The sequence below is a fragment of the Colius striatus genome, chromosome 1, assembly GCF_028858725.1.
Source record: "Colius striatus isolate bColStr4 chromosome 1, bColStr4.1.hap1, whole genome shotgun sequence".
Lineage (NCBI taxonomy): Eukaryota > Metazoa > Chordata > Aves > Coliiformes > Coliidae > Colius > Colius striatus.
Window position 1 is genome coordinate 165,454,971 of NC_084759.1, and position 12,112 is coordinate 165,467,082.

Here is a 12,112-nt window from a genome sequence, read left to right on the forward strand (position 1 = left end):
GATCAGCAAGACATAACCACAGAGGGCCAGGATCCCAGCCAAACCAATTGGTTCAGCCACACGGAGATCTTCATGTTTTTAACCCAAAAGTTAGAGAAAGGACACTTTCATATACTGAAACAAATTTGGGTAGCAGAAAGCCAAAAATCTAAGTGTCATGGCTGTCATTCACCATTGTGCCTAAGTGTATTTACAATGTGCATTTGCAACACGAGTGAGAAGCTAGAACAGGATGTCTTTAATTTCTCTTTGTCCAAATCGTCTTCTTGCAGCTCTGTATGTTTCTCAGCTGTGGTATGTTCAGAATATGGCTTGCAGGGAACACCTTGCATGCATTTCAGAGTGACAGGCCATTCCCTTCCCCCTTGGTATATAAATTGTGTGTTTGAACAGTATGCTTCTTGAATCGAGCCACACAAAATAGTGGAAAAGAAGCACTTTACCTGCAGAAACGCTGAAGAGAGATTCATAAAAGCTACTGTAAGATTATGTGGCCTTTTGCACATCAGCATAAAGCAAAGATACTTGTTCTTGACAGCAAGAAGTTAAAATGGACAACTGTCATGGCAGAGTGCCTAACATCACATCTACATCCAAATGCATGCAGCATTCCCAAGACTGCAGAGCATGAACAGAAAAAGAGTGCCTCTATTTCTGTTCCACAACATACGGCTCAGGTCAGGTTTTTCACGAAGCAACTAGGCAAAACTTCAATTTAATTGGAAGTAAGGCTGGTTTTATAAAGTTGGTTTCATAAATAAGTGTATTTCCCTATTTCTAAAGGACACGGTGTTACTTTTTACTGGCCAAGACAACTATTTTTAGCTTAACTCAGGCACTGTTGAAATTGTCAGTAGATCAAATGCTGGTTTAACAGATGGATACACACGGAAGTATGTGAGAGCATTTCTGTGTGAATCGAGTTTAAATGTTAGCTTGCGTTGCCATTCAAGAACACGGAGACAAAAATCAGTGTAAAGCTCATGAAAGATGCTGGGAGAATACACCATTGCAAATCTGATTCAGAATTGCGTAGTTCATAAATATGTGCCCTGGTTGCTATGGTAGTTTTGGTTTTGGTGACTCAGGATTATGCAGCATCAAAGAGCAACCCACCTTGAAATGTGGGGTTTCTGTGTAAGAATCTTACTCAGAACTAACATCATCAAAGAGTGAGAAGACTGCTTCTTACATAATTTACTTTAAAATTTTGATAGTACTTTATGCATAGTCTCCATCTCTCTTTTTTTGATGGATAAGTAATGTACCAGAGTTTTCTCTGTTACTTGTGTGGGTTTGTCACACAATCAGAGTAGAAAATACATCAAATTTAAAAACAGAAAGGACTATGGCAATCAAATAAAAAACTGAAAGAAATGCCTTTTTCTTATGATAAATATCTCTGCCACAGCCTTTTCCTGTTGAAAAAGGCTTTTCTGTTCTCTTATCCCATCTCCCCTTTTACAGTCCACGATTCTTTATAAAAATTTGGAAGAATAATTAGAAAGTTTTGTGTCAACATATACATTACTTGTCACCATCTCTTCACATGATCCATTTTCCCCTGAAGTGAATCTCGACATATTAGCTGTCTTCACTGGGCAGAGAAAAATGTTACGACAAAATTTTTAGAAGCCACACTGTGTCTGTTGCCACTCAAGATGAAAGACAAGACAACAATTATCCCTAGGAGGTCGGAACAAAAATTCTACATCCCAGAAGCTGACTATTTTGGGTAGTGCAAAAGCTTCATCTGTGTACTTCTGAGGTCCAGAAATCCACGTGAAATAGCTTTGAACAGCAGTTGTAATGCTTTTAAAATAAAAGAGAGACAGAAGTCACACTGATAACAATCTCCTTGCTAAATCATTTTATTGATCACTTGAAGCCTGCCATTAAATTAAATGAAAATATAGACACACAAAGATTCTGTCTCTGCAAATGTTTACATGGTTTCCACTAAGGTAGCCCTACTGAATTCAGTGCTAGTATTTCATGTGGAAAATTGCATATTCAATCACCTTTAGTGCTGTGTATATACACACAAAAGATTTTACAGCACATCTAGTGTGCTGGCTAGTCTGATAGAGATATATCAAAACAGCCTGATAAAACCAGGTCTACTTAGCGTGTCTTTAAGTTACACGCATCAGGTACCTAAAATGGTGTCTCTTGTTAACATACTATTACTGTTGTAAATGCACATGCACACTTAGGCAGCTACCTAATTTAATCTTGTGATACTGTCTTGCAGTATTGACCATTTTAAGACAAACTTTATCCTCACTTTCAGTATAGTCTTCGATAAACAGAGCCTCAATATATAGAGTTTGGTCTAACCCTCTGCACTGATATCCACCCTCTGCGCTTAGGCAGATAATTGGAAAAGAATATAAGATTTCTGAAGCAAATGTGATTGTTAATTTTACAAGTTTCTCTCAATCAGTACTGAACCAAAAGCTGTAGACTGGCTCATCTCCTCTCACCTACGCTGATTTTAAAATGAAATTGAATGGCATCAAAGTGGTAGGATGGTGTAAAGAACATGTCCCCGTATGCCTTTGTTATTGGAGTTATAATCTTCCATGTGAGATACGAGATATGAAAAATACAGAAACTAAGAGGAAGTCTTAAGAATTATTATTATTAGTACTATTATTGTATCATTATTCCCTTCTTGTTCTGAACTTTATTGCATACAGAAAAAGTGAATGATTGCAGCAATCAACCAGTTTACATGAACGGCAGCTCTAATTTTTGCTTAAGGAAGACCATATGCTTTTCTAGATCACATTCAAGGACCACAGATAATTTACTGCAGAGCACAGAGCTATCTGGGAAAGGCATATATATATATGGAGTATCTGAATTTCAGCTGGCTGCACAAATGAAATGTACATTGCCTGTGGGGTCTGTAAAAAGCCTCAAACATACCCTAACTGCCAAATGAAGTGCAACCCCAATAAATGAAAAAGTTGAGGAAAGATAAAGCAGCAAAAGGAAAGTATTAGATCTGGTCCTTAAAACCAGACTGTGTGATACTTCAGGACAGAATGGAGTGTGCTTTCTGACCTGTAGAACCTCTGCACTTTGCTTAGAAGTCAAGGAGAATGAACTAAAGGAAGATTCATGAGCAGAAAGAAAAAGGAACGAAGTCAAGGAGTGGGGACTAAAGCTTTGATGGAAACCTAAAAACTTGCTCCATGCCAATTAAATCCCTAAAAGGGCGCACATTGAACAACTTTGCTGCTAATAAAGCCCATTGATTTCAATATTGCTTGATGAAACTAGTGTATTAAATTCTTCAGCTATGTGGCTTCTTTGAAAAGTCAAATTTTCAGACAGCCAATTGAGAGAAAGAGAGAAGCAGGATGTAAGGAGAAAAGCAGCATGTCAGAGACATCTGGGGAAGAGGGATGCAGCTTTTTGTCTTTGTGTTGCCCTTTTCTGGATTAGTTTTCAGCTCCTTAGGAAACATTACTGGATTAAGAGTCTATCCCCAGTGAAGTCTGCACACCATAGCAGCTGGCTGGTGCCTGCCCAAACTCCATCCTGAGACACAAATCAGTGGATTCAGCCAAGCTCCTGGTGGCTAAACTGTCTATACTGGGCCGGTAGTACTAGTGTTATGCCAACTCAGTCACCTGTGTGAGTAGTAAACACTGCAAAAGACTGCTCCTGAAGTGCATTACGCAGAGTCAGGTATATTTTCAAACCCAGAATCCTAACCTATACCTCTGGATAGTAACACAGGCTGTCAATGGGAAGGTATAAATTAGGTGCCAGGTAATCTTTCATCCATCTACTCACACTGCAAACCTTTCTCTGGCAAAGCTTTTGTCTTGGCTACAAGATGTCATCTTTGACCCACAGACACATTGTACCTGCAAACTGTCAATGCGTTGTATCTCACGCATCGCTGTACGAGTAAAGCTGATAGGTACTACACAGAGATGAAGATCTATTCTGAAAGACACTAAGAAAAACACGTTGTTGCAGATAACCTGACAACTATACTTACTGAAAAATGCCACTGACACTTTTATCAATAGAAGTGGAAATAAGAAGCTGGGGTAGGCTGTGCGACTGCCCACTGTAAGGAGACATTATAATTTAGAAAAGAACAAACCAAGCAAAATTTGAAGTGTATGAGGTTTAGTGAACCTTTCAAACTATACTTTGTTTCCTATAATTAGTTGAAAATAAAGCTTCCCCTCCCCAGTAAATTTAAACCCACATTTTATCCCCAGAGATGATTTTAAACAAAATACATCCTGCTTTCAGCTAAAGAAAACATGCTACGCATGAGAAAAAGTTTACTATGTAAATTTTGGTCGCCAGAAGTCTCAACTCTGAGAAAATACATTTTAATTCTTTTATATACAAAGTATACTTTGTAACTACTTGTTTTCTCCCAGAAGAAAAGATGGCTATGCTACCCCAGGCTTTCAGGTAAGAGAAATGAAGCTTAAGTAAAACAGACAAGAAGCACACGGATTTATACCCCACCACGCAGAAGTCTCGGGACAAATGGCAGGCGGTGCTTTTGTAGTCGCGGCAAGCTGCCCTAACGTGAACATGTCTAACTTCCCAAAACAAAGGATCCTCACTAACTCGTCCCCTTTCTTTCTTCTAAGCGCCCTCTAAGCATTTGCCCTGTTTGCCAAGGCAGGCAGAACCGCCCATGTCGTTGCCAGTAAGGCACAGACAGCCTTAACTAAGCTGTCCTGGTAGGGGCGGTGGAGCACCAGAGCCACGCACCCGAAGTGCGGCTCTGTTTTTCGGGCTTTAGGCCTCCACTAGACACCCTAATTAACAATACCGTTCCCTTTCCCCACACTTGGAGAAGCACGTCCCTGCTAAGCCTTCGGCGACAGCCGCTCTGTTGCCAAGGCCCTCACCGCTTTTTGAGCGTTATTTTTTCCAGCCTTGGCAGGAGAGCCAGGCCGCAGCGGGAGGAGGCCGGTGCCGGTCCCGAGGCGAGGCACGGGCAGGCAGCTCCGGACGTCCCTCGGCCCGGCTCTTCCCCTGCGGTGGCGGGGATTTCCGCCCCGGCGGGGCAGGGGAAGCCAGTGACCCTTCGGCTGAACTCTTGAACTCACGGGCCCGGGATGAGGCAAAATGAGCCAGCCTCGCCCTAGTCACAGGCGGCACTCCCCGACCGGCCCCCGCCGCCGCTGCCACCCCGCCCCCGTCGGGCACGCCGCGCGCACTCCGCCGCCCCCGTCGGTGACGCGCCCGTGCCCGTGGCCGCGCCCGCTCCTCAGAGCCCCGCCCCCGGGATCTCGCGGGGTTATGCTAACCGCCGCTCCGCCCCGCCGCGTCCCTCCCGCCCTGCGCCCTCCGTCTGGGTGGGTGAGCGAGCGAGGGCGAGTGCGGGCCGCGGTGCGCTGTGGGATACTGGCGGTATATAGTCTATCCTCGGTGCGGCGTTAGCTAAGGGGGCCAGGCAGGAGCGGGGTATGAAGATGGCGGACGCCAAGCAGAAGCGGAACGAGCAGCTGAAGCGCTGGATCGGCTCCGAGACTGACCAGGAGCCGCCCGTGGTCAAGCGCAAAAAAACCAAGGTGAAGTTCGACGACGGCGCCGTCTTCCTGGCTGCCTGCTCCAGCGGGGACACCGAGGAGGTGCTGCGGCTGCTGGAGAGGGGCGCCGACATCAACTACGCCAATGTGGACGGGCTCACCGCGCTCCACCAGGTCGGTGTAGAGCCGTTCCCGCCGGCCGCGGGGGGCCTGGCCCAGCTCTTCGACGGGACCGGGGCTTGAGCAGACGGGGAAGGAGAGGGGGCGGGGGTGTGAGGCCGGCCGGCGAAGTGCCCCCCCCCGGGAGGAGGTGGAGGAGGAAGGGGCCGGAGGCGGCGGCTCTCCCCTCCGCTGGGGGGTGTCGGGGCGGGGAGGGGCCGGGAGCGCGGGGCGGGAGGCGGCGGCGACCGGGGTCAGGCTCGGGGGCGGGCGGCCGGTCAGCCGGCGGGGGCGCGGGCCGGCTGGAGGGGCCGGAGACTGCGCCCCCTCCCCGCAGGCCGGGTGTCGGAATAGGGCGGTTGGGCCTCTCCTTCGTCGGGAAGGAGGTGCCGGTGACCCTCTTTCGCTTTCCCCGCTCGCCTCGCTTCCCCTGTGGGCAGCGCCTCCCGCAGGGGTACGGGGGCAGCGGCGGGGCAGGGGGACAGGTGGCCCCCGGCGGAGGGCTAGGGGCCGGCAGGTGAGGGAGGCAGGCTCGCCGCCGCGCCGCTGCCCCCGGCCACCCCGTGCCCGGGATCCCGGTAGCAGTTTCCTGCTTCCCCCGTCTCCCCGGTTTCGCAGCAGTTGAGCCGATTAAACCCCACTCGAGTGTGCGTGCGGGCGTGTGGAGGGACGGATCGTCTATTTCTCCCCGGTTTCTAAGGGGAACCAGTGTTTTGTTCCTAATATAGAAACCTATATCAGTAACAGTCTGCTTGCTTTCTTTAGTGGTGGCTTCTGCCGCAGTATGAAAGCTGAACTTTAAGGAGAGCAGAGTTCTTGCATTTTTCTGTGGTGCATTGGAGAACAGTAAAAAACCGAATCCGTGTTGCTTTGTTCTAGTGTGGGTATGTGGGAGGGGGATTGGTGCTGAGGGAGATAACTTTCACTTGGGGCAGGGGGGGAATGGAAGGGAAACTGGCTGTGAAGTTTCCTCAAAATGGATGCTTTGTGCATGTTGAACTTCATAGCAGTCTGATTGGAATCTCAAAACGTTAGCCAAATAAGGAAAGGCTGTGGCAATCCAGAGATAATGTGAGTTTGCCTGAATAGTTTTTCTTTCTCTAGAAGGCCAAAAGCTTCCACACAATATTAGATTCACAGGATATATTAAAAACAAAAAATGCTCTGTGACTGACTAGTGTCTTCTTAAGTTTAGAAGTTGTTTAACTTTGGGGTGTTTCTTTTAAAACTACTAGTGGTTATGAGATGCGGATTGATCAAGTAGGAGTCTTCCCAAAATGGTTAGGTGATTTAATTAAGATGTTGTTATACCGTGCTTTCCTTAAATTCACCACCTCACTTGCGTTTAATTTATTTTATCCATCCTATATACATTTTTCAAAAATGTGAGGCTCTACAAATACATAACTTGCCCCATAGTAGTGGATAGAATCCTCTCCTGAACATAACATATAAAATGGTACTACGCTTTGCAGTATTTCACATGTCTGAGTTGTCACTTGCTGCGCTGTAAAGGATATTGGTTTACTTTCAGTTCTGAACTGAACTGGAAGAATGAGTGTGTCTTGTGGTTAAACCTGTCAGCGTGTTACTGCAGCACAGTTACCTGACTTCAGGCTAGCCTGTCACTTCATACTGAGGTTATGTGTATTTATCCTTCTCTTAATCAAGTTATGATTGCTTCATGCTTCTAGGGAACTCTGTATTAGAAATCATACCTTAACTGGTTACATAGTTGGTCTACAAGTTACTGTACTCCCATGATTCGTAGGAAAGGGCGATGTTTGGTTTCAGTCTATTGTTAGAATAAGAGATGAATGGTGTTTTCTCTCTTCATGAAGTCCAGATGGCATTTTCAAGATGTCTGTGATACTGTATACAGCAAAGCTTTCGTCAAGATCAGTCTGAGCTTATTCTCACCTTCTTTTTACCTGTAGTCAGCTTGTAGTTTGGAAGGGCAAAGTCTAAAGGAGCAGAGGTGAAGATTTACATCATTGCTAAAACTCTTGCTCATTCTCCTCCTCTCCAGTCTCCCCCCCAAAGAGTCTGTTCTGGTTTTATGATATTAAAAGTATATAACGAGATGAATTGTCAAGTTACAGTCTTTTTTTGAGACAGTAAATTAATGTAACTTGTTGCTATATAAAAAAAAGCACATAAATCCCTGCCCGTGACCAACTCTGAATGGTTTCATTTCATCTACAAATCCTTTTTTCCTCTAGTTTGCCGTATAAAAGGTGCAAATCATACATGATGTAGTCTATAACATGAAATTAATTTAATCAAATTTGGCTGTGGCAGGGGATAAAACGATACCTGTTCCTATAGGAAACTCTGAAAAATCTTGTTATTCTTTCTGACAGTTTTAACTCGCTGATGTCAGTTGTGTTGAAGTCCACATTCTTGTGTTTAAAGCTGCCAGTCTTTGCTGTTTGATTGTGGGAGGTTTTTGTTGTCTGTCAGATCCCGTGTAGGCTTTAATGTTTCACGGAGTAAATGTATCTCAGCAAAGATCGAGAGACTTTGTTTTCTTGGCTGCTTTTTTTTTTTTTTCTACTAAATATGACAGTTATAGGAAAAGACTTAAGTTGTGTTTTCTTTTCCACAGCCCAGAGGGTTGGAAGTGCTGAGGGGAAAAGTACCATTAATCCTGAAATTGTAGTGAACTTCAGGTCTGGTCTTTAATGGAGCATCAAACTTTGTTGCTAAAGTTTTTCTGTATCAGTGGATTAGAATGCCATCACCATCAGAAAGCTTTATGTAGAATTGTTTCTCTTAATGCAGAAAGGAGAAAAGAAAATACAATTGACTTGGTAGCTCAGAGGAGGAGGGAGAGTATATATGCAGATTCTTTTTTTTTTTTAATATCCTGATACTTCTAGTGAGTGACTTTGGTTTGTATTTGCTTGGGCGTAAATGAGTGGACTTGAGTGCATCATATCTGAGGACACGTCGATTAAATTTCTTTGAGTCAAAAATTTTGCAGAAGGGAAAAAAATTGTCATTAGATGATTATTGTTCCTGTATGTAACACTGGATTCAAGTGTTGTTGTCTTTAAGAGCTTGTTTTAGCATAAGTTCAGCTTAGGCTTTCAGCAGAAAGGACAAAACTGGATATACCATTTTTCTTTCTATGAAAATTATGTGCTATGTAGGATGTTGCAGCAGGATTGTATGTGTTTGTCTTGGATCATATACATATTGTGTGTGTGTGTGTATGTCTGTAAGATCAGAAAACTTACTTTTAAGTTAGACCTTAAAATTGCAATCTGATGTCTTTTCCATTGATTTAGTGGAGGTTGAATTTGATTGCTTTTAAATACTACAGTCCCAGACAGTTGTGACATAGAATGAGGTCTAACTTACACATAGTTAATCTCTTCTAATTTGTCATAGCAACAGTTGAACACAGAGACCTTGAGAGAAAAAAGAAGCCCAAATGTGAGCTGTGACCTCACAGAGTTATAGTTTCTGCAGAGAAGTGGCAAGCTGACATGATCTGAAATAATGTTAAGAAGAGATTTTATGCTGCTTTCACTAAAACTTGGTCCCTTCTAGGGCAGGCATATTTATGCGAGTGGGATTCAGTTCTATCATGCTGAAAGCTTAGTATCCATCCTTCTGCAGTTTGGACACTCTTTTTCCCCTCTCTTTCTTTGCCTTTCATCAAAGAGGACTTTGTTCACTAGTTCTGGTTGGAATTTACTGCTTAAGTGACTGAAGGTGGTTTGTCTAAAAGTTATGTAGAGCTTTGTACAGGAAAGAGGAGCCCACCCTTTCTGGGCAGTGCTATGGGAAGGCTGAATTTGCTGGTGATGTGACGGTTTTCCAGGAAGGCTGGATTTCCTGCGCACGCTTCTCCCCTGGGAGGACAGACTGTGCACTGTGGAGTACCTGTGTGCTCCTGATAAAGGCGGCAGCTGAGATTAGGCTCTGGTTAGCTGTGACAGTTTATGCAGCCTGCTTTTTGTCGGCCCTTTTTCTTTGAGGCTGTTCAGACTTAGGAGGTGGTAACCTGGTTTTTGGCCTCATTTTCTCTGGGTAAGGAAGGTGGATTCTGCGGCCTAATTCCACCTCAGAGCATGTCCTTCTGTCTTAATAATGCTTCTTTCTGTGGAGGGTGGTGCTTTGGACATAAAGATAAAGGGAAATTACCTTGGCTGTTTGTGCATGGGGATCATTGAGTACTGTAGGTGTTGTTATTGGTGAAGGCTGAACAGCAAGAGAGGCTCAAATCCTTAATGAAGCATTCATACACTTTTTTTTTTTCCTGTCCAGGATAAGTACCGTTTAATTAAGCAAAGTTCCCCAAAGGCTGTCTCTGTTGCAAATACAGGTGGTTTTTCTGCAACTCTTGAAGATGAGACTGTTTTACTGACATTATAGTTGTGGATTAGTTTGCAGGCATAGCAGTTTGCAGTGCTAATAAATACAAATTTTCATTTGATGCCACTGCGGTAGGACTCTGCTGCGTTGATCCCTCTGTAGTAATTCAGATTCTGGGAGATTCTTCACAAGTGTTTCACTTAACACTTATTCTTTCTGATTAAGGGTGGTTACCGATGTCTTAGTATTTCATATGGGTTCTATGGGATTTATGTCTTGGATCAGAAATACTTTTCTTTGCTGGAGTTTCTACAGTAGTTTGTGTGAAAAATTCTGTCAGGACTGTTGGTGGCATGTTCATAGTACCTGGTATGGTAAAGAGTATCCTTACAGTTGCCATCAACTGTCATCCCTGTTACCACATCCTTTCAAACAGCAAGGAGTGATGAAAGAGACATGAAATCCACCAGCAGTGGTTCCCTTTGCCTTAGAACTCAATAGAATCTTGTTGACCAATGATAACACAGGTCATGTATTTGAGTTGAGGCTACAGCATGCAGAGCATGTCAAATCATAAGAGCAAAGAACAGGTTGCTAGTCTTAAATCTTTAGGGTATTCACATCAGCGCAGCAGCACCCAACAACCAAGGGTAAGGAAGGTATGAAGTAGCTCAAAGCTATCTTAGGAACCTCCTAGCTGTGACTTCTGCTCGGCCTCTTCTGGAGCATGAAAATACTGTTATGTGTGGTTGGTTGTTAATTTTTCAAGGCTATCAAGTCAGAAGACTTCCTTTTGTACAGAAAGGATTGTACTTGGTTACAGATCTGATGTCCAAATAACACAGTTTGAAGGGAAATACACCTCTCACTCACTGAACCCCCTAATGTTCTTCTTGTAGATGATACACAACTGAGAATTTTGGAGTAATTTGCTCAACTTGTATTATGTTATCTTGATATATTTTTTTTTATTCTCTAGCTGTACAACAAAATGAGTCCTGAAATAAGTGTAATGTTGACTTCACTCAGTGATTAGACTACAGAGGCATATTTAAAATCTCTTTTGTAATAGGAGTTGGTTCTTGTGTGGGCCATAGATCTTTCTCTCCATAGTTACAGTAGCTAGGTTCACATTCTACAATAAGTACTTGTTAACTTCCTACTGATCTTGTCTTCTAAGATTGTTTTTTTCCCCCCTTTGAAATGGAGGCAAGAAGAAGGGAAAGAAGATGTGAATCTTCATATTATACTATTAAGTATAATAGTGGAAATTCAAATGATGCATTTAAAAGTAGTTTTCTGCTTGGTGCTTTTTAAAAGAAACAAGTAACAATTTTTTCACCATTTTAGGTTTATCATCTCCAAGAGTCCTTCGCCTCTTGGTGGTCTATCAGGTGTGAACCTGGGATTTCGATGTCTGGTTATATAGTAGTTTTCATTGCTATGGATATTTCTTGTACACAAATACAGCGACCCAAGTGAATTCTAGCATACAGTAATTATTTTAAGTATTTCAGGCAAGTTTCCATATTTGTTTAACTGAGAATTTTATTAAACTTAGGAAGAGTTCCATGTTCAATGTGAGGATGAATTCAGCTTTGTTGTTTCCCAGAGCTAATATTTAGGGACAATTTCTGCTGGCATTAATGCTGCTTCTACAGTAAAGCTTTAGATATGATTTTCTATGTGTTCTGGCATGTTCTTGGTATTGTTGGAATACTTTTTCATAATAAATCTTCAAGAGGACCTTGTAAGAGTAGATGAGATGTACTCTCATATACTGTATGAATAAAACTGATGTGGAGATGCTTTGATTTGAGACCTTTTTGATCTTGGCATTGTAGTAGCTAGGCTGTTATTTTTTTTTTCCAAATTACTCAAGTTTAGTTTATCTAAATCTTGAGGCTAGGAGACAGAAACAGTCAGTAGAAATCATTAGTAGAGGTACAGCTTGAGTCTTCTAATTGAGGATCTGTATTCTAGGGTATATGCAAAATTTTAGTTGGAACAGATATTTTTGAGAGGTCCTTGGGCAGTTCTTGTTTATCTCTTTGCTCCTGCTCTCATTTGTTCTCATTCTTGAAGTTGTTACTTGGGCTAGT

At 43.1% G+C, this 12,112-nt stretch overlaps 1 protein-coding gene across 3 annotated transcripts in view; it reads left to right on the forward strand.

Annotated features, from left to right (window-relative positions):
- Positions 1-5,301: 5,301 nt before the first annotated feature.
- PPP1R12A (protein phosphatase 1 regulatory subunit 12A) overlaps positions 5,302-12,112 on the forward strand; it is a 120,486-nt gene continuing 113,675 nt past the window's right edge. For 2 of the 3 annotated variants that reach the window (XM_062016033.1, XM_062016046.1), the window contains exon 1: positions 5,303-5,699. In XM_062016033.1, the coding sequence (XP_061872017.1) occupies positions 5,463-5,699 (237 nt within the window). In that variant the 5' untranslated portion in view covers positions 5,303-5,462. Of the gene's footprint in view, positions 5,700-12,112 lie in introns of all 3 variants that reach the window. The other variant, XM_062016040.1, reaches the window with a different exon arrangement.